At 41.5% G+C, this 22,486-nt stretch overlaps 1 protein-coding gene and 1 pseudogene across 10 annotated transcripts in view; both read left to right on the forward strand.

The window, feature by feature from the left end:
• The window catches only part of LOC134615929 (NACHT, LRR and PYD domains-containing protein 14-like), an 851,239-nt pseudogene that overhangs the window by 295,452 nt on the left and 533,301 nt on the right, over positions 1–22,486 (forward strand).
• grip1 (glutamate receptor interacting protein 1) overlaps positions 1–22,486 on the forward strand; it is a 67,436-nt gene that overhangs the window by 19,784 nt on the left and 25,166 nt on the right. For 4 of the 10 annotated variants that reach the window (XM_063460725.1, XM_063460726.1, XM_063460730.1 and 1 more), the window contains exons 1-2: positions 1,763–2,193; positions 22,108–22,188. In XM_063460725.1, the coding sequence (XP_063316795.1) occupies positions 2,058–2,193; positions 22,108–22,188 (217 nt within the window). In that variant the 5' untranslated portion in view covers positions 1,763–2,057. Of the gene's footprint in view, positions 1–1,762; positions 2,198–2,437; positions 2,457–14,238; positions 14,455–22,107; positions 22,189–22,486 lie in introns of those variants that run through there. The other 6 variants (XM_063460727.1, XM_063460734.1, XM_063460728.1 and 3 more) reach the window with 4 other exon arrangements.

Genomic DNA, 22,486 nt, shown 5'->3' on the forward strand with positions numbered 1-22,486 from the left:
TGCCATCATGCAGCAGGCTTACCTCAGCAGATCACATCCACTGACTCAGAGTGGAGGCTGTTTTTCAGCGTTGTTTAGTCCTTGCTTTAGCACAAGTGTCTCCATTCATTATCCTGACCAGACCCTTTTGATGCAGGAAGCGTGAGGTCAGGACTTCAGGTCTCTGTGGAGGTTGTGTAGACTCTGGGTGGCCAACCAAGAACACCTGCAGGGATTATACACTGGTCAGGTGTTCAAAACACTGAAGGTGAATAACACTGATTACCCCGTTACAGTCGGGCTTTTCACGGTGTAACATATACGAGGCAGTGATGGAGTGATCAGTTCTTTGTGTGATGCAAGCAGGAAAAGTATAAGAGCTTGAAACCAAAAGTTCCAAAAAATTATGATTATGTAACACAATTATTCACTAACCTGACAAACATCCTGCAAGTTTACAGTATATATACAATATGATCTATTTACAAGTTCTTTCTTTGTGCTGTAAATGTAGTTTAAATGGGGAAAAAATACAGTCTTAGCTGTAATGCCTGAGATGTGACCCAAAAGTCTCAAACTGATATCGAGGTGGGTTACAGTAGAGGTTGTCAGGGCCAGATGTTCCTCGAATATCACCTAATGTGTGTTTGAATGTGTGTACTGGCAGCTGTTTTTGAGTTGATACCGGATGAGGCCCAAAAGTCACAAGCTGAGCTTTACATGGGTTACAGCAAAGGCTGGATGAGCCAGATGTAAATTATGTAAAAGGTTGGATGAGCCAGATGTTCCTCAAATGCCACTAAACATATAAATTGTACTTGGAGCTGTCTATGAGTTGACGCCAGAAGTGGCTCAAAAGTCATAAGCCAGTATGATTGTGACGTACAGCGAGAGTTGTTCGGGCCAGATGTTGCCCAGATGTCACAAGCTAGACTTTGGACTGCAACTCCAACGGTTGTCGAGAACTAGATGAGGCAAAAAGTAAGGAGCTGGGATTTATATCGGTTACAGCAAAGGTTGTCAGGGCCAGATGTGGCCTAAAAGGTCAGTAATCATGTAAGGTGGACCTGTGGCTGTCCCTGAGTTGATGTTGTCAGCTAGATGTGCTCCAAAGGTGACTGCAGATGTTGTTCACTTGTTTCTGAGGTAAATGGAACCTGAGAGCTCTTTGTTGATGTTCATCCGGGTTTCACATCTTTTGTCTGTGGTTTGTGTCTTCATTTGTTTCCTGAATCGAGTGTAAAACTACACCAGTGCTCTCCCAAACACCAAACAGGACCTTGATATTGATACCAGGAGGATAATCCTGGTTTTCAGTTCCTGAAATCTGGTTTTATCCCAATTTTCCACCAGCTACCTGCACATGTTTCCACCCCTCTCCTCTCTCCTCCTTTCTCCTCCTCTTGGTACAATTACAGAAGACTCTGAGGAATTCACTCACCGGCTCCCCTCCCCCCACACTGGAATGAAGTGTATGAATGAGGAGGAAGAGGAGGAGAGGAAGGGAAATGTGAAGACAGGAAGAGAAAGAAGAGGAAGGATTGAAGGAAGGAAGGAAATAGAGGGACAAGATAACGAAGGAAGGAAGGATCTAATGAAGGAAAGGAAGTGCAGGATGAAGGGCTGAGATGGAGGAGTGGTGTGTTAGAGGGCGAGAGCAGCAAGCGAGCAAAGTGTGTGTGTGTCTGTGTGTGTGTTTGTGAGCTGCGAGCTCTGTGATTGGCTGAGCCCGGCTAGATGCACCAACAGCCGAAAGAAGACGGGAACAGAGGAGAGGGAGGCTGCAGATAGAGGAGAGAATACAAAGAGCGAGCGAGTGAGGGAGTGTGTGAGGGAGTGTGTGTGTGTGTGTGTGTTACATGTGTGCTAATGCGTGTGTGTGTGATATCCAGAGGTGTGTGCGTGTGTGTGTGTGCGCAGCAGAAAGAGGAGGCGAGGAGGAGGAAACCTGATCTCACTCTCTCTATCTCTCTGTGTGGAATAAACGCTTAGCCCTCACCGTTATTGGCCTTGCTGTTAGCTTGCAGCGTAGCCCGGCCCAGTTTGGACCCAGTGTGATTGTGGTGGAGGTGGTGGGGATGGAGCGGTTCCTGGCCCTGCTACGTCTGCTGAGCAGGAGGAGGCGAGGGAGGAGGTACCGGGCGGATGATGATTACCAGGAAGGCTACGAAGACGTTTACTACTACACCAGCAAGTACAACACACACCTACTGAGTGAGTGAGTCCCATAAAGAAACAATGGAAAAAGAGAGAGAGGCTTTGTTTTATTGTCCTACTGTAGAGCGAGTGAGGTAGAGAGATGATGCAGAGAGAGAGAGGCTTATCAACAGATTATGGCACTCTAAGTGGCCTAGAGTGTGTTGGTGTGCGCCGTTTTAAATGTATTGTGGGGACTCGAGTGTGTTTACTTTAGTGCTCTGTGGGGACCTCCTCAAGGGGACAAAATTGCTGTAATTTCAGGGACGAGGATATTACAGGTAGCTCAACTCCTCAAAAGTAAAAGAAATCCAATGAGTGTGTGTGATGTCTTTTAATTTGTGTGTTTTGGGGGGACATATGTGCACTAATTTTTCTGTAATGTGGGGTCCCAACTTCCTTCAGGGGACAAACGTAAGTCCTCTGAAGCGATGGAAATACGACTCCATGGGTGTGTGCTATTTTAATTTGTTTCCTGGGACACTGGCTTGTGGGTACTTTCTTGCACTCCACCTCCCCCGTAAGGTGAGGGAGCAGATTTCAGGGTGAAGACTTTCAGGGTTGGCTTGAGACCTTTAAAGTGGTGGAAATATTTAGAGTGTGAGGTCTTGTATTTATGTGTTACGTGGAAGCACATGTGGACAAAAAGCGAGTCCTATATATAGTAATGATATAATGGGGGGAAAAAAGGCTGTAGGTGTGTCTTATTGTAATTGGTTTGACGTATTTGTGTTTGCTCTTCTTACACTGTAGGGACTTGACTTCCTTATGGGAACAAAAAATGAGTCTAAATAAAGAGCGAGCCCTATGAAGGGAAAACCACCGTAATCGAGAAAATTTCAGGTTGAAGGCTTGGAACTTAGAGCTAGTCCAATTTGGGGGAAATCAGTTCCCAAGAGGAGATGAAGACTTTGAAGTTTGAATTAAATGTCCTGTGGGGACATGCATGTCTTTATATTCTCGTACTGCGCTAAGTCGATGTCCTCATGGAGACAAAGCTCGAGTCCCTGTAAGATGAAGGAACAAATTTCAGGGTTAGCAGGGTGTGTGTGAGTGTGTGTGTTTTTGTGATGGTAGTTTTATCTGTGTGTATGTTTTTGCTTTTTTACTGTGAAGACTCACCTTGGTTCAGTGTAGAAGTTTGAGTCGTCTTAAAGGTGATGGAGTAAAGTTCAGGGTGAAGACTTTGAGGTTAGTCCTGTGAAGTGATGGAAATACTGCTCTTCTCACTGTGTGTGTGTGTGTGTGTTTAAGGTCTTGTATTATAGATGAAGGTCGTTAGTGAAGCTGCTCAGTTACAGTACACACACGCTCACTCAGGTATTCAGATGACATGAACCAGGTGGTTTGTGGGTAATAACAGGGCAGGATGTTTACTGCAGGAAGGAATGTGAACAATGTGGGAAAACGCACACTAATTCCAGGTTTAACGTCTTGTGTTGTTCTAGTCTGCACGCTTCAGTCCTTCTTTGGGGTCCTGCGGTAGTTTCTACTCCGTTTTTTGTTCCATGTTCTTGACTGAACCTACGAAACGTTTGCTCCAAATATGACCAGTCGGGATTTCCTCCCCCATCAGGAGCAGATCGTGATACACTAAGTCGTGAATAATGCGTTTAGCTCTAGGCACTCACACTTCCAGTTTAATTATCTGATCTTTAATTACATTTAGATATAATTTGTCTTTTTGTGACCCATATCTGGGGGTTCCTTTTACACTTATTTTACGCTCAGCCACTTTTATAGAGCATCAGCAGCAACAACAAAGCTAATGCTGGTGGATCTACTGAGATCGACTAGTTTAGCACACTCCAGACTCTTCCTCTGTGTTTGTGGATAAATGAAGCCTGTTTCTGACGTTGCTGGTGTTCTTCTAGACGTCTTATTAGCAGCCATATAAGCTGCTTTAGCCTGCCTACAGCTGTTGTGCATCTGCAAGTTGCTTTGCAACCCATCTCCTCCATTTCATGCTGTTTATGACTGAATGAATACATATTGTGATAGACAGTTTGATTTTGAATAACCGGGGAGGTTATTTCCCACTTCCAGCAAGAAGAGAAAGTAATGTAAGCTGTCCCAGCTGAAGAGCCTCGTTCGCATATCGATTAATGATTCAGTCTGTAGTAATTAGTGAGCTGAAGTGGATGGACATCAGTTGAGCAGATGAAGTGTTATTAAGTCATAACATCTGCCTGCCTTTTGTCTTCTTCATAGCTCGACTAACTCGTCCAGTCCGCTTTGTAATTGTGTAAAACGTGTCACCGGTCCTCCACTCATCATCGAGCTCTCCACACAAACAGCCGAGTCTTTCACCGACAAATGAAGTTTAACGAGCGTCTCTGCACACGAGCAGCGTTCACGTCACCTGCAGACAGAAATAAGACAGCTGAACTCGATGGAAGTGTTGGTCACTTAGCGAGGCTGATTCACTTTAATACGAATCTCTTAATGATGATGATGTAACTTTGACGCGTCAGCGAAGGCGTGTCAAACTTGTTTTAGTTCATGGGCTACAAAGAGCCCAATTTGATCTAAAGTGGGTCTGGCCAGCATTCTGTAATAAGCAGTGAATCTGCCCCTCTCTTTTGCTTTTTAAAAAAAACTTTGCTGCAATTTTCTCACCCACTTGGCCCCCTGCATTAATGCAAAAATAAGCTAACAACCACCTATATTGGTAAATTATCACTGATCAGTTTGATCATCATCGGTGCTCGAGGTTATCCATCAATATAACTCTGATATATGCAATTGATGGACGTAGCTTCCAGGAGTGAAGATTGAAGCCAATACTGAGGTGTCTTAAATGATGTTCTTTCTGATATCCAGCAGGGGGCGCCTCCTCTGGTTCAGTCTTTGATAAAATAACTCGCTTCCTAAATTTGTCTGCAAACACCTTCCTGATCGTTTTATGTTCTCAGCCGCTATTTCAAGGTCTTAGAGAACAAAACATGATGTTCATGTTGCAAATTTAATTTCACGTTACAGTAAGAGCAGGTGATAAAGCAGGAGGAGTTTAAGCTTTAGGGCAGGAGGAGTGTGGTCAGAGCCTTGTCGGGTAATAATCTGCTGTGAATTTCAGTTTATTCTGGTCTCGTCTTGACTCTATTCTGGTCTCTGATTGTGATTCTGTTTGTTCTGCTGCCCTTTGATGTGTTTTTAAAGCACATTCTGAAGTTTTTGTTCTTTATTTTTAACTCTGATGAGACGATGGGAGCTGAGCTGGGAGTTAACAAAGGAACCAGTCAGGTAGTGATAAATTGAAGCTTACTGTGCTCTAGTTTATTTTTTCACCTTCACAGTCCTCCTGATGGCTTTTTTTTTTTTTCAAAATCAGGATAATGTTTTCTGAAATGCTTTCAGGGTGGATTTCAGAGTTAAAAATCTGAAATCCACCCTCAGAAACTTCTTTGTGTCCACATGCTTCTAGGAAAGTGTGTTTCTGACACGTTCCTCTCAGAAAAATGTCAGCTGAGCTAAAATGAAAAAACTGCCTATATTTTTGGTTGAACTCTGGTTCACGCCTCGCCCGTCTCCATCTGTCTCCCTTCAGAGAAAACTCAAGCAGGACTTGAACTCGCCGTCTACTAAACTGTTTACACCTATTAAGAAGTGTTTGCGGGCGGTGAGCAGACGACGCGAGCGGCACTTTGGTGTCTCAGAAGTTTCTGAATGAACTCGAGGAACACATTTGGACCGATTCTCTGCACAGATTAAACAAAAAGAAATCCACACACCTTCTGGAGCCTTTGTGGAATCTTATGGGTGTAAATTTAATTATTTAATAATTAAGAGCAACATATTTGAGTGTTTGAATGCTAATAGCTGACACTGAACTTATTATTCCTGTGTGAAAATAAACCATTTGTGTGTGTAGTGCAGAGCTGCCAGGAGGCATTTCTCAAAGCTACCGGCTAGCAGTGTGTGTGTGTGTGTGTGTGTGTGTGTGTGTGTGTGTGTGTGTGTGTGTGTATGTGTGTGTTCCTGTCTAGTTATCTTTGTGAGGACCGAAATCTGCATTCTACTATACTTGTGAGAACCAACAGTCACTTGTGAGGACACACAAACCGGTCCTCACAAATTTGAAGGCATTGGCTAATGCGTACCCAGCCCAATTTTACTCTTTAAGTGTGCGAGTCTGTGTGTGTGTGTGTGTGTGTGTGTGTGTGTGTGTGAGGGGGGGGGGGGGGGGGAGGAGGAGGAATGTGTGTATTCATGATGGTTTATGTTAATGAGAGTGTGGGGAGTGAGTGGGAGGGTGGGGTGGGCTGCTTTTAACCATGTAAAGCACTTTGTGCTACATTTTTTGTATGAAAAGTGCTTTATAAATAAAGATTGATTGATTTAAAGGCATTTTTGAGGCTCAAAATGTGGTTTTAGTGTCAGGGTTACAATTAGGTTATGGTTAGGTTTAGGGTAAGGATTAGGGTTAGGCATTCATTTTTAATGGTTAGGGTAAGGGGCTAGGGAAAGCATTATGTCAATGAAGGTCCTCACTAAGATAGCTGAACGGGGTTGTGTGTGTGTGTGTGTGTGTGTGTGTGTTTATCACAGCGTGTGATTGTATATGAAAGCACTTTAAGGTTGGTTGACTGGCTAACACACACACACACACGCACTCTTTCTCCTCCTCTCCTCAGTCCTTGTTTAGGGTGATTTTCATCCCGTATTTCCTCTTTGATTCAATCTGGTTCGACCTTGTTAACCTGGTTTATTGGACCGAGCATCTTAAAGAGTTCATGAATAAAACATTCACACAAAGATGACATCAGTTGTTTCTGCTCCTGGTCTGTAATGCTCACTTCGGCGTCTGCCTTTAGCCTCAGGAGGTAGAGCAGGTTGTCCAGTGAAGCCTCCATGCAGTCCTTTAAAGTTGAGTCCATTTAACCGTGTCTGAAACGCTCCCTCCTAGAATTCACCTTAACGCACGACAGAAAATCAGCAAAGAGGGAGAAAACATTGTTACCTGCACCAAGGGAGCGCTGTGACCGGATTGGTTTGTCTGTTTGTTACCAAAATTATAAACCAAGTGAGATAAACGACTGCACTTTTTTTAAGTTGTTGTGAGGGATGTTTGTTTTTATTTTCTATATCATTTGTAAATATTATACAGTTTCATGTCAGTTTCTGCTGATTTGAGTATTTTACGATGTATTGATTTGTGTTTCTGGACACAGATTTAATTTAATTTATTTGAACTCACATGTTCCACACACCAGTCTCATATCTATTGATTCACATCCAAGAGCAGAAAATAACTATTTTCTACTTGTAAAATGGCAAAATTGGAGGCTGGAAACTGAAAACTAGAAGCTAGAAATTAGTGGTTAGAAATTAGAAGCTGAAGGTTGGAACTTTTGCAGACTAGATGCTAAAAGCTAGAGGCTAGATGCTACCTGGATGCTATAAGCTGGAAGCTGGAAACTGTGTGCCTGAGTTTAGAAGTTGGAGGTTAGAGGCCACAAACTGGATCGTTAGATTGTTAATATATATATATAATATTTATATGAAACTACTAGTTTGGGTGCATGTATTAAAAACTACACAGTTAAGTCCTGAAAAATATGATGGTTTGAGTTAAAAGATAACTTATTTTCTTGGTTGCCAGTGTGATGGGTCCTCTGATGAGTCTTGAATGTTTGTTGCATACATGCTGTGAAAAACAATCACTGTGCTGACTGTGACTGTGCTGAAAAATGTAACAGTTCTATCCTCGTGAACATGAAGAAATACTAACTTTTATTTACTGTTTCATGATTTTTGTAAGTAAGAAATCAAATACCTGAACCGAGCTGTGGAGGAAGGACTTTTTGTAATTATGCTCTACAAAGCTAAACTAAAACTAAAACTTTCACCACCAGGGGCAGCATTTTGCCATTTTTCTTTGCCACATCACTATTTCCTCAGGTGGATTCTATTGTAAATAAGACTATACTCTCAATGCCTGTTTGGCTCATGGCACCATCTTATGGTGCGAGTCGGTATTATGGGAAAGGGTGCCCCAGATTGAGTTCAAATGCTGGAGATATCCCTTCGACACAAGACACAGATGTTTTGGATATAAAGTCATAGAAGTTGTTTCAGCACACCGTTGATCATTAATTGAAGACGTTTTTAACTATTTTAACTCACTGATTTACCGTTAGTGCCATTACAGGACTTAAGAGTTGGAGGATTGTTTTGTGTTGGACTTAGGTGACTGGTTAAAATGTAAGACACCCTAAAGGATAAACCATCACATAGCACATAATAAAATTATTTTTTGTTGCAGAACAAAATGGACCTGAACAAAAAAATCCTGATTTTGAGATGAGAGAACAGGATGTGCAAAAATCTAAAATCATTATCCTGCAGCACGCGTAAAATGGGAAATGAACTGAAAGATCATTAAACCTAACATCAACCAAACTCATGTGGAATAGGTGGCCAGTCAAAACTAATTATTGCATATGAAAGGCCTTCTTTTTGCCTATATTTGATACCAGGCTCATCTTTTAGCTGTGATTCCTGTTGAGTCATAAAAAGAATCTCATATAATCATTTTGTAAAAACATAAGTAGAAACAATGAGCTGATTCTGAAATGGTTCAGTTGGGAGGAATGACCTGAAACTGTCCTTTAACCTTAATGTGTGGTTATATCCCTCCACTGTTTGTTTCATCACTTCACTTAATCACTTATATTAATAAATAAATACGAGAATATTGAGTATTTTTAGCCTTGTATTGCCAGTTTTAAGGGGCACAGGTTAAAAGTGTTGGTCTGCAGCCTCAGGCCACACCTCTAACTCACCTTTCCCTCTCGGGCTTGCCCGCCGCCCGCCCGCCGTCTCCTCTCCGTGTGCTCGCTGATCTCATTACATGCTGAAACATTACGATGCATAAATTTGCACCTTAATGAAGTGACTGTAACACGGCGAAGAGTTCACAGCAGTCCTGTGCTGTGTGAGGCTTGTTGACACAGAAAAATTTGCTAATTAAAGCTTTAAATAAAGCCCTCATTAGCATAACTGGTCCTGTGTTCAACATGATGGAGATTAAAGAGGAAAACAGGCTGCAGGAGGGAGGGCTGGCCCTCGATTAGTGATTTTGTTTCTCTTTTTTTATCGACTCTTGCTTTGGATTTTTCTGATGAAGTGGTGAAACCGTCCTCCTGTGTTCCCGGCTGCCGTTAGGTCTGCCATCACGCCCACATGCTCTCATGTGTGACTGCGTTAGATCCTCTCGACTCTGCCGGCCCACGTTTCCTTCTTTTTTCCATTTGCTCAGATTGAATCCGTGCTGGTTCGGAGGCGGCGTGCTTTTCGCCGCTGGATTATCTTTGCAGCCAATGAACACGCTCGACCAGAGAGGCGGAAAGTAGAGCAGAAATCCACCTTAATTAATCTGCAGGCCTCTCGGGACTCACAGCACTTTCTCCACATTATTTGGATTTGATGTTTAATTAGTTCTTTTAAATTAAAGAACAACGACTTCCTTCTTTTCTTTACTCTTCAGAGTCCTCAGAGTGTTTCCAGTTTATTAGGTACACGTAGCTCAAACTAATGCAATAAGTCCTGCTTTCCTTAAACTTCAATTCTCAGCTTTTGTTGGAGCTGCTGCTCACTTTTATCTTTCTAATATTGTACTTCCTAGCTTTCTAATAATTTGAATTTTACTTTGTTAGAACATTTCTGTTACAATGTCACAGATGGGCAGAACTGACTGCATATGATTACTTAACCGATGGTTAATGTGGTTACTGGGTAACTGTTAATAGTTAAACAGCTAACAGTAACATGAGCTTAATCAAAGCTAACATTTATAAGTGTTTAATATTTTGATGTTGTTCAAACAGGATCTTTAATGACCTCCAGAAACTCTTTCTAAAGTGTTGATCAGTTTTTTTAAACTCCTGTTCACATAATCACCTGCTAGTGAGGGGAGGAGCTCTGTGTGTTTAGCTGCTGGTGAGGGGAGGAGCTCTGTGTGTGTTTAGCTGCTGGTGAGGGGAGGAGCTCTGTGTGTGTTTAGCTGCTGGTGAGGGGAGGAGCTCTGTGTGTGTTTAGCTGCTAGTGAGGGGAGGAGCTCTGTGTGTGTTTAGCTGCTAGTGAGGGGAGGAGCTTTGTGTGTGTTCAGCTGCTAGTGAGCTGAGCACAGACATACTTAGCTCCTCCTCACTGTTATTGAGAGGAGGCGCTATGTATATGTGTGCTCAGCTACTAGTGAAGGGAGGGACTGTGTGTTCAGCTGCTAGGGAAGAGGGGAGCTTGTCTGTGCAGTTGCTAGTGAAGGGAAGGGCTGTGTACCTGCGTGTTTGCAGCAGTTCTTGGTTGATATCGATACGGTTATGAATAAGTGTCTTATCTAATAGATACTGCCAGAAAGTTTTAGTATCATTTAGTAATGGAGTATACATTTTTGTGTGTGTAGAGCGACTTTCTTTTAAACGTCCCTTCACAGATTTGTGTTTTTGAGACTGAGTGCATTGCTGTAGAAGAAAAATGAAAGAAGAATTCATTGTAGAAACATTAAATTCATTGCTATCTGCTAGTATGCACATCCTCTTGTTCTGCTTGACGTAGTTAACCATTCCTTCTCAAAACCCACCTTCAGTTGTCAAGTCAAGTCAGTAGAGCTGCTTTCCAGCTGTTAACTATTTTACTTACAAATGATAGTAAGTAAGGAGCAGTAAGTGGGAACAAGGTGGGTTTCAATTTTGTCCTGACTACTTTGAAAAACTTTTAATAGGTGGAAATTCAGCATTGATGTTTGCTTGAAGGGTCTGACAGCGAGTGCGGCGGCGGCAGTGACAGTTCATCCCATCTGCTCTTCACACACACGTGAACCCGTCAGTCTGACTGCGACCGTTAGCGCTAATTAAAGGTTTGCACATCCGTCCTCTCCTCCCCCTCCCCCACCCACCTCTGTAACGGCATCATTAGCACTCTGAGTGTTTTTGTGAGTGTGTGGTGGCATGTGACGATGGCACAGTGACTCAAACTTACGTTTAACACACACACACACACACACACACACACACACACACACACACACACACACACTACATGTCAGGGTTTATTCTCTGATTTGGTTGTTTTGAAATGCTGCCGGCTGTGATGATAACCTGCAGTTGTTTGTGTGTGAGTGTTTGTGTGAGTGTATGTGTGTGTGCGCGTGTGAGCTGGTGTGAACACTTCTTTCATCTCTCAAAAATCAGTCTTTGTGCAGCTCGGGGTCGCTCGCTCTCTCCCCTCAATTATTCATCAGCTTGTTTCCATGGTAACAGCTGCAGCCATTCTTGTGTGTGTGTGTGTGTGTGTGTGTGTGTGTGTGTGTTGACATGAGCAGGACGGGCTTCATCACTTCATTATTCTGTGTTTTATCAGTGATGTGGGGCTGTAAACAGGACGTTCTGCTTGTAAAGTTTATGTTTAATGTTTTTGTGTTTTAAATCAAAGAACCTGTGTGTGTGTGTGTGTGTGTGTGTGTGTGTGTGTGTGTGTGTGTGTGTGTGTGTGTGTGTGTGTGTGGGGTGGGGGGGGTGGGGGGGGGCATTCATTCAGTGTGATTCTGACACAGAAAACAACAGAAACAAGACCAAATAAAACCAGAACCTGAGCTTATGAGCTCACTGTGGGCCAATAAGACTTTTAGATCATGATTTGTTACCATAACGACTTATGTAAAGCTTCAAAACACGTGCTACAGCCAACGTAACGATGGTGATGCTGACAGGAGAACCGGCGTTTCTCGTTGATCTCAGTTTCCTGACAGCTTAAAAACTTCTACAGAGGAAAGACGATGGCGTAAAAAACCCTCCAAACTAAGGACCATTTCACCTTCCTTCTTCTTCATCCTCATTTATGCCCGTTTATGCCCTTATTTTGTTCCTTTTTTCACTGTATTATTCCCTGCCTTAATTCCCTCCCTGATTCCCTTTTTTCCTTTTTTGTTTTCTTTCCTTCTCTGTTTTCTGGTTTTATTTCATTCCTTGTGTTCTCCCATTTCCTATTTATTTTCTTTCTTCTTTCTCCCTCTTATGCTTCCTTCCTTTTTTCTCACCTTTCATCCTTGGTTTTTCTCCCTTCCTTTTTCCCCTCCTTTTATTAGTTTTCTGTCCCTTTTCCTTTTCACTCATTCCCTAACCCTTAAAAAGGTGACAGATCCTGTGTAAGTCCAGTGACAGCCCCTGGAGCAGAGATATTATTTGTATAGATGATAAAAATGATATCCGTGATATTCAGCTGTGTCCTTTGTTTTTTTTCTTCTCATTACTAAAACACATCACAGAGGGTCTCCACTCGTCCTGTGGCTGTTGTGGTTTTTCTTTTTTCTTTTTTTTTCTGTGTTTCATGAGTTTGTTTGTTATAAAAAGCTAAATCAATTCATGTTGCAGTTCTTGCTGTTGTGCTGCTGCAGTGTCTCCAGCAGGAGGCGGCAGAGATCAGCAGCAGCATGCCTCATTGGAAATAACATGAACAAAAACGTCCTGATATAATAACTGTGTGTGTCTGTTTCACACACACACACACACACACACACACACACACACTGAGCCGGATTCACTGCAGTTATGGTAACATCACTGTTAATACCTTTAATACTCGCACACTGACACTAATCCAGAATAATCTGCATCTGAAACACTGACCTACATGTCTGACCACTTCACTACCTGCTACTGGACACGCCCCCCAGGAGCTGACCAATCATATCACGTAAATCAGACCAGCTGCGTATGCTGAGCGGTAAGGGAAGGCTCTAAAGTACCTTTACAGCTCCCCATTGAGCGATTTTAAAGGTTTATCTTCGTCACCTCGCTCCTCCTGCAGACAAATCTGTTGCTGTTTGACTCCTGAAAACTGCGGCGGTGGCCAGAGGGATGCAGACTCAGATTCCTGTGATGAAATTTTCAGTTTTAAGGGTTTAAACTCCGGTCTTCACATCACAAGCTGATGTCCACAGAAACACTTTAAGGCCCAGTGTTTTTCCTTTGCCTTGCACTTCATGCTTCCTTCTTTCACTCACCATTTTACTTTCCTTATTTCCTTCCTTTTTATTTATTTAAATCTTCACTTTCCCATTTCCTTCCTCATTCCGTTCCTTCTTAGTTTCCTTTCAAACTTCCTTTTGTTTGCTTCCTTCTGTTATGTTTCAGTTCCTTGCTTTTCTTTTTTCCTTCTTCACTTTCTCATTTACTTCCCTCCGGTTTTGCTGACTTCCAACCTTGCTGTTCTTTATCCATTTCAGTCCCTCTTTCCTTTTCTTACTTTAATTTTGTTCCCTTTGCTTTTTGTTTCCTCATTCTGTCTCCTTCCATCCTTTATTGCATCCTTCTTTATTTCCTTTTATCTTCTTTTCATTTATTTCCATCTCCTTTCTTGTTTCTTTCCTTCCTTGCTTGCTTCCTTGTTTCTTTCCCCTTATTTCCTTCTTTCTTTAATGTTCTTGCTTTCCTTTTATCACATCCCTTCCTCCCTCCCTTCCTTCCATTATTCCTTGTCTCCTTCAATTCTTCCCTTTCTCTTCCTGTTATCTGTCCTTTTCTTCTTCTTCTTAATACCTTTGCTCCTTTCCTTCTCTTATTTCTTCCCTTATTTTTCAGTCCTTTCCTCCATCCTTCCACTTTTTGTTTAATCTCCTTCAATATGACCTCCCTTTCTTCTCTCATTTTCTCTCTCTGTGTAATCCTTTTTCGTCTCCTTCCTTTTTTCTTATTTCTTTGCTTTTTTCCTTCTGTTCTTTTATGTTTGTTCCTCCATTTTTAATTTTAATAATTTTCTTCAGGTCCCTTTTTCCATCTTCCATTTGTCTCCTTATCACAGTCGCACATCAGAATCCTTTTTATCTATCCTTCCTTCCTTCCCTCCGGCTGCACAAACACACGTTACAAACCAGCACAGAGATACGGCAGCCTCTTTCCTCCCCTCCTCCTCCCGCTCCTCTTCATCCTCCCATCTGCGCAGACTCTTCCTCCACCCTCCCCCTCCCTGATTTTATGGAGGCGCTTCACATCTGCAGCGCTCTCTCTCTCTCTCTCTCTCTCTCCCCCCCCCCCCTCCCACCCTCTCTCTCGAGCGTCAGGAAGCGCCTCGATGATGGTTTCTGTTTGAGGAGGAGGTCGTCGGTCATTTGGTCGTTTGCAGACGAGACAGCGAGGAAGAGGATTGGGAGGTGTAGGGTTTTTTTGGTGGCTGCACGTCTTCTGCATGGCGCTGGGGGGGGAGGCGGCGCTCGGCTCGGCTTCACCATGATCGCCGTGTCGTTTAAATGTCGCTGCCAGATCCTGCGCAGGGTGAACAAAGGTAGAGAGACACAGAGGAACACTGGGAGGAAGAGAGAGAGAGAGGATGTGTGTGTGTGTGATGGAGCAGAATTTCATGTGCAACATACATGCAGGAGTGGTCGAGAGACATTTGCTGTAAACTGCTGACATTGAAAAGAGAGAGAGTGGCTTGTTTATGACCAACGCTGGCTGTAAGTGTGTGTGTGTGTGGTGATGTAAATGATCTCCTGATGGATTCATTCAGTCGATGGCTGCAGGTTGCTGTGGGGCGAGAGACCCTTAGAGAGAGTGAGTGAGTGAGTGAGCGAGCATGGGGTCCTGTTTTCATGAATGTAATATTCATGGTTTGTATTAACAGGGAAGAGAAAGCAGGGCAGGCACAGCCTGAGAGAGCGATCAGGATTATGAAATTCCTTCAGTTTGAAGCTTCAGGTGTTTGTCGGCTCCAGCGTCTAACTTTATTTATCAATTTAGGCTGATCAATTAGATTTCATGACTCATTTGAGCATTTTTTAAAAAAAATATATCTATCTTTCCTCCATGCACAGTCCCCCAATCATATTTTAAAAGTTAAGCTTCTGCCTTTTCTGTCTTGTATTTACCTACCAGCAGGCGGCACAAGTCGCCGCTGTGGCGGTCCTTGATGTCCGGAAAGTCTGTCCTCCCTTGGTGAGATGGATTCAGTGTCTGCCGCTGTAGACCACAGCTGGTGATTGTGGTTCTACATGGCCACTCTAACCAGAAACTGCAGCAGGTGGAGAGCTGGTTAACATGTTACTCAGCTGAACAAGGACTGCGTCACCAGCTGCAGTACAAGACGGCTGATCTGGAGTTTGTTCTCTGGATTACTGACTATAGAAACAGCTGTTTTTAATTTTTCATCCCTGAACCATCTAGTTTTCCTTATTTTAAGTTAAGTTCAGTTGTTGTCCTGTCATGTTTCCCTACTAGCTGGCTGTACATTGCTGTTGTGGCGGTCTCAGTTTGAGACAGTTGACCTGTAACTCAGCTACAGAATGGCATTAGGAGAATGTTGCTCTGCTATTTTTATTTTCCCACGTTGGAAGAAAAAGTTGCTGCCCTTTCCGACTTGTGGTTTGCTGCTGACTAGCTGTACGTTGCTGTTGTGGCGGTCCTCGATGTTCAGAAACTTCAGACAAACTCTGTCTCCATTCTTGAACTATAGCTGATGATATCAGTTCTGTGACTGTGTAACCAGCTGCAGTCCAAGATGGTGGAAGCCTTGTTTATATTTCTTAGTGGACCTGACAGCCGAGCAGTCATTCCTGTTACACTTCTTTCAAGTTTATTTGAAGTCCATTGCCTGTAGTGCATTATAGTTTAAATTTTTAGAGCTCAAAAAAGAGGCTAACATGTGTACAGTCACGGACCCTTGTGGTCACCGTCTAATAATCAAATTTACCTACTCAGACCTGAGCGGGCTTGTGGACATTTAACCTTGAGTTTGTTCACGAGAGGAGGTTTCTTGTCCCCTTGTTGAATAGACTCCAACTCCAGCATCTTGGACTGTGAGGTAGATGGATGCTCCAATCAGAACAAGTTGGATTTGTGCTACTACAGTAAACTCAGTCTCTCAACCTGCATTCCAGTACACTTCAACTCCAAATGCAGCTATAAGCAGTATTTGCTGTTTCTACTCTGATGATCTGGTCCAGGCTAAATTAGATTCAAAGTAGAAAATGCAGCAGGTGGAAAACTGGTTACCATCTCCATCTATGGTTCAAGACAACAGAGGTTAAGTCCGTCCATGGGATGAGGGACTGACTGTAGACGCCTCTGATTACTGCTCCATTTGTCATCCTTGGACCATCTTTCACTTTTATTTTTAGTTTATTTTCTGCTGGCCCTAGTGTTGCCCACCAACAGGCTGTACAGGGCCTCGATTTCTTCAACTTCCTCTCCAGAGGGTCTCTATCTCATGATTAGACAAGCTGTATCTCCCCTGTCTCCACGTGCACCTGGTGACAGTAGCTCTTGTTCCGCTTTCAAAAGTTGGTCTAAGCAAAACCTGCAGGAGGATGTGCTGCTGTGCACAAACACAAATTAATTGTAAATCTGTAGAAAATGCTGGGTATCATGTGGATGAAGGTGAGAATACCAGATGAAAGTGTGGTTTACTTCTGCAGCAGCTCAGTTTGCCTTAAAACCTCTAAATTATTTGAAGATACACTCACCAAACCTGTTGCTGGATCCACGCTAGTCTGTTATCTGACAGAAGAACTCCTTACACTCTGATTCCATCTTTAGGTGGGCCTGATACTTAGTGATACTATTATACCCAGCATAATAACAGTATCAGTACTGAGAGTCTGTAATACCATGGGCTGTATATATAAAAATGGTGTAGTGATGAGGTAGTAAAGCAAATCTGCATTCTTTCTAATTGCCACCAGTGGTGAATGCTTTGGTTCTGATATGAAGTCTGATCGTATTGACGTCTATGAGAAAATCAACCTTTTCCTGGCTTCATTTACAACCTCAGTAAATGCTTTTCTGATCAGTTTATGGTTTCATTCAGTAGTTTCAGGTCTTATTTAACACAACATGAAGTCCAGTTTCTAAATTATGTGGGGCTCCATCACTTCATAAACAGGTGAAATAAACTGTGAGGTTCACATATTTGAAGCTTATAAATTGGTGACAAAGGACAAAAAGCTGCTTTAGTCGCTGACGTCCACATCTTGAGGAAGGAGTTCAGAGAAATTCAGCAGCCACTGTTTGGCCTCAACTTGAAAGCCAGGAAAGTTTGACTCTTCTTGAATTGCAGGAGTAGTTTGTTCAGTTTGTTGGCAGCAGAAGACATGGAGGAAACCTGGCTGGTCTCAGAGTGTTATCTTCACACAGTTGGGTTTGACTCTGGAGTCCACCCAGCCTCTTTGATTTTTCTTATTTATGGAAATAACAAGGAACACTTGAACATGCCGAGCCCTGTCCTCAACTGGAAGCCAGTTAATCTGGAGGAGCTGGAATCCTCCTTTCCCAGTAAATTACACGAGGCTTCGATGACACCTCCTGCGCTGAGATAATCATACAGACAAAGAAAGTTTTACACCTGCTGTGTTCAAAGTCTTCACAGCTCCGGTTTTCCTTTGATAGTTCTGCTGTTTTTATTTGTTTCTTTGGAAGATTTTACTTCTGTTCAAGGTCTGCTGAAAGTTTGAGTGTTTGGAGAAATCTTTGAACGTGTTGTGAGGAGCGTTATAAATATAATAATTAAAAATTGAGCTCCAGCTCTCAGTGGATATTAATTATACAAGTGAAAACACAGTTCAGCTAGTGGCTGTAAAACCTCAGATGTTAGCTTTGGGAGGTTTTGTAAATGAATGTAAGTGGAAGAGGTTTATTTTAAAAATCCATGAGCTTGGCTCAACATCCATGTTTTTCAGGTTTTTAAATATCAAAGTAGAGAGCCAACATGTGAATTATCTGAATAAATAAACATCTGCTCAATTGTACAGAGAATTACAGCAGTAATTAAATTTGTTGATGCGTAAAAGTTAAATAATTAGTAAAAATGCCATTAAAACATTTTGGTTCATTTAGCGGTGCCAGCTCATTTGCACATTAAAAGATGTTTAAAAACGTAAAATATAAAACACTTTGTGCAGTCAGTACAGACAATTAACCCAAACATGTGCATAAACCTTTAATTAAAAGTAAAACAACGTCTGTGCTCGGGAGGTAGGAAGTTTAAAAACTTGTACAAAAATAAATACATAAAATAAAATATTGACAAATTATAAGGCTGGGAAAATTCACTTATTAAAAAAAGAAAAGGATAATTTATGCTTAGGAAATTTAACAGTTAATCTCAGCAAAAAGTTTCCTATTAATTTGATAATTGTTTCCTCTTTAGAGATGTGTCAATAAATGTTTTATCTTCTAAAAATAATTAACAAAAAAAAGTCAAGAGAATAGTCTGAATTGTATTAATAAACAATATGTAAATCTAGTAAACCTCATATACTCTCATATACTCTTATTGTTGATATTTTTATATATGAATATTTACCATTGCTAATGCATCGTCACTTATTGTTTTATTTATTTAGTTTTGTAACTCAAATTTTTATAAATCTTTTCATTTCCATCAAAGTATCTAAAACACATATTTACAGTCTGGGTAATTGGAGAAAAAAATATTTAAAATATTATTTTAGAAATAATAAATTAAATGATAATAGATAAATACAATTTTTAAGTACTAGTATTTGGACAGTGGTTCCAAAAACTTAGTGGAGGCAGAAAATGGAAAAGGGCACCTGCCTTTATATTCTGTCTGTTTCATATTTCATGTCAGACTTCCTTAGTCTTTGCCACCAGTGATTCAAAGGATGTATTTATAGAAAACTGATGCTGATTGAGCTTCCTGAGGCAGATTTAAAAAGGATGATAATGCGTTTTCTTTATTACTTACGATAACTGCTGTACTTTTCATGCAGCTCCTTAGCTGTAAATATCTCCATGATTCACTTTCTGCTAAACCCCTTGAATTCTTGAAAGGACTTAAACACATTTGCTTTATATAGATCTCCGTTTTCAAATACAGTACATTTCTCACCTGTAAGTGGCATTTATTTTTAACATTTTCTTTTTTTTATTGTTGATTTTTCAGTTTTATTGCTGTCATTTTAGTTACCTTTAATATTGTTACTTACCTAAGTAACATGATATACAGTTTTGTTTTGCTGTTTACTGCACATCCTAGCTGTTTATGATTTTTATTACATATATATGTGTGTGTGTGTGTGTATGTGTATATATATATATATATATATATATATATATATATATATATATATATATATATATATATATATATATATATATATATATATATATATATATAATTTTGCAGACGTTTGTGTATAAAACATGTATATTTTTGTGCGTTTTTCTTAGTTTTCTCGCATTTATTATTGTTACTCTTGAGCCCTTTCATTTATAAATTTTTACTGTTACCTGTCTTGCCTGTAGGTGGCGTGGTGTGTAATTTGCATTTCTATTGCAGCTGCTTAGTTATTCCTTATTGACTGTTAGTGCTGTGGGCATTTCTGCAGACACATTTGACTGGTTGCATTTGTCTTGCCTGTAGGATGTGTTTATTATTATCAATATTGTTGTTGTTGCTATCATGGAGTCTTTTTTTTTACATGTACCATTTCACAGCTACTCGTATTTTTCTTCCCTGATTGGACTGAAATGCTGGTTTCAGATGCTTGACATTTAAAGATGATGCGTGACCTCGTTTAAAGAACTGCAGCTCGGTAATAGGAGCTAAGATTGTGTGCATGTGTGTCACAGGAGATACCGCAGCGTGTAGAATGTAGTATTATCCAGTATATGTGTGTATATGTAGATTGCACTGTAGATGGAGACAGAAAAAATGAGCTGCTGCTGCTGCTGTCCTACATCTGGAGGAGGAGGAGGCTTAGCTTTCATCTTCAGTTTGTTATGGTGTGTGTGTGTGTGTGTGTGTGTGTGTGTGTGTGTGTGTGTGTGTGTGTGTGTGTGCGTGTATTACTCATGTTGTGGGGACCTAATTCTGTTTGCATGCTCATTTTGTGGGGACTCGACTTTCTTTTTGGGAACAAAAGGAAGTTCCCGAGTAAGATTTTACCATAAAGACTTGGTATGAGGTTTGGGGTTCACGGTAGGTTATATTCAGGTTATATTCAGGAGGTGAATGTAACGTAATGGCCTCGCTCTGTTTCTGAGCTCAGCTGCTGGAACCAAACAGAACAGATTCGGAGCAGATTAGAATAAATTAGAATGACATAAAGTAGAGCCGAACGCAGAACTAAAATAGAACAACACCACACTAAAGAGGAATAAAAAGGAGACAAAACTGAGGATTAGCATTTAATTAATAATAGAAGTAATTCACTTCACAGGCAATATGAGTGTCTTCCCGAGTTTTCCCCTCTTTCGGGTGGAGCGCCAGATTCAATAAGAGGGTTTGATTAAATGCTGTTCAAGCCTGTACCTGGTGTCAGGTGCAGTAGATGATAGGAGGAGTCTCACCTGTTGTAAACTGGGAATAAACAGTCAAACCACTCCATCCAGATATATCTACATGACATCATGCTTTTAGTGTGATGACATCACCGGCGGGATCTCCCGGTGGGCTGCTGAGATTGGTGCAGACTTAGCTGGACCACCTCCGCTCTCCACAGGGATTGGTCGCTGTGCTGATGAGGTAACCTCTCTCTGGCTGTGGCTTCTTTATTCATGAGTTGACAGACTGCTCAGCAGCTGTTCAGGCTGAGAACAAGACACACCAGTGGTCAGGAGAAATCTCCTTCAGAGCTTTGCTGGACGATGATAATGAGTAAAAGAACCTGAAAGCGAGCATACTAACGTGTTCGCTGTTTAGCTCACCCCTGACATGTTTTTCTGTGGTGGAAGCTCTGCACTGTCTGATGATGATGGTGAGTACAGATGCATTATGGGAGCCTGGTGTGGGGATACTGTCTGAGGTAATCTGTGTCAGAACTCAGCAGGTTTAATTTTAGAGCTTCACAACTAGTTAAAGGAAGCTTGGTTAAGCTTCTGAACATAATGGATACTGAAAAATAGTTAAAGGATGAACAGCTTGACTTTTGAAACCAGTTGGATGAATTGGTGGAGCATTTGAACCTGCTGAAGGAACCAATGAATTTTTATATCAGAAACGGCCACTGGTTGTATATTTGTATAGTTTAAATTAAATTGTTGGAGGAACTTTTGAACTCTCCTGTTGTCTCCAAAACCAGTTGATTGAACTGGAGCTTGCTAAAGGAAGCAGTCAAGGAAAACCAGTTTGCCATTTTAGTCTGGATCCATGACGTATTAAAGCCTCTTAAACACTTTAGGACCAGGAACTGAACCTTCTCCATTTCAATTAAAGGAACTAGTTGCTTTTTGAATGTAGGGGCAGTGAAAGCATTTAAAAACAGTGATGAGAACTGGTAGAACCTCAGAACCAGTTTGTGGGACAGTTGTGGAATATATCCAGTTAGATGTACCGCCAGGTACACGGTTGATAAACTGGATATAGTTTAGAATCACTTTGAAGAACCAAAACTTTGGAAACATGTCATGATTTTGTGTGAGGTATATGTCCAGCTAGAGCTGTTTCTACGGGTTAAAAACAAGTCAGAAAAACCGGGCTGGTTAGTAGGTTTGAATTGGTAAGGGTCGCTAAGAGTAAAAATCTGAGCTTGGAGACCAGTTGAAGAAATTGGTTTAGGTTTATACCCAATTACAGACACTAGTGGAGTCTCCAAACCAATCAAACAGACCATGTTGATGAGATGGTAGAGGTCAGATACCAATATTGAGGAAGGTCTGTAACCATTCTGTCAAAAAATCCCAACTATTTAACCAGTTTTTAGGAAAGGCTTTAAAACTAGTCAAAGGACCCGATTGATCCAGTTAGATCTGGTTAGAAACAAGTTAGAGTAAATGGTAAAGGTCTGGTACCTTCTAGAAAAGGAAATGGAGATTTGGAGTCAGTGCAAGGTGATGATGGGGGTTTATATGCCATCAGAGCCACTGTGTCCAAACTATTGAAAAGAACCTGCCTTATGAGGCGTTACTTCTAGCTACTGGAACCAGTTAAAGTCTGGATCCAGTCTGTAATATTCTTGCATGTCTCCTTGTGTTTCAGATGAAGGGCCGTACACGAAACACTCCGCCGGGTCGCGACCTCCAGATGGAGCGCTGGCCATCAGGAGGCAGAGTATACCAGGTAACAAACATTTTTATAATCAAAGTGTCTGAATCCACCAGCTGAGCTCATTAACACAGCTGAAAATAGAGCACGCTCAGAAACAGCTGATGTTTCCCATTTTGTGACCTGAACAGGAAGATGCTTGCAGTCGCAGTTTATCTCCTCCCACCTGGAGCTGGTGTCCTACTTGTGATGTCTTTGTGCCACAATCAAAAATTCTGTGAGCATAAAAATTACATCAATGATTTGGAGAGCCGTCAGACTGACGTCAGAGACAGCCTAGGGATGATATCGTAGTCGTCAGAACTTCAGTTTT

The sequence above is a fragment of the Pelmatolapia mariae genome, linkage group LG17, assembly GCF_036321145.2.
Source record: "Pelmatolapia mariae isolate MD_Pm_ZW linkage group LG17, Pm_UMD_F_2, whole genome shotgun sequence".
Classification (NCBI taxonomy): Eukaryota; Metazoa; Chordata; class Actinopteri; order Cichliformes; family Cichlidae; genus Pelmatolapia; species Pelmatolapia mariae.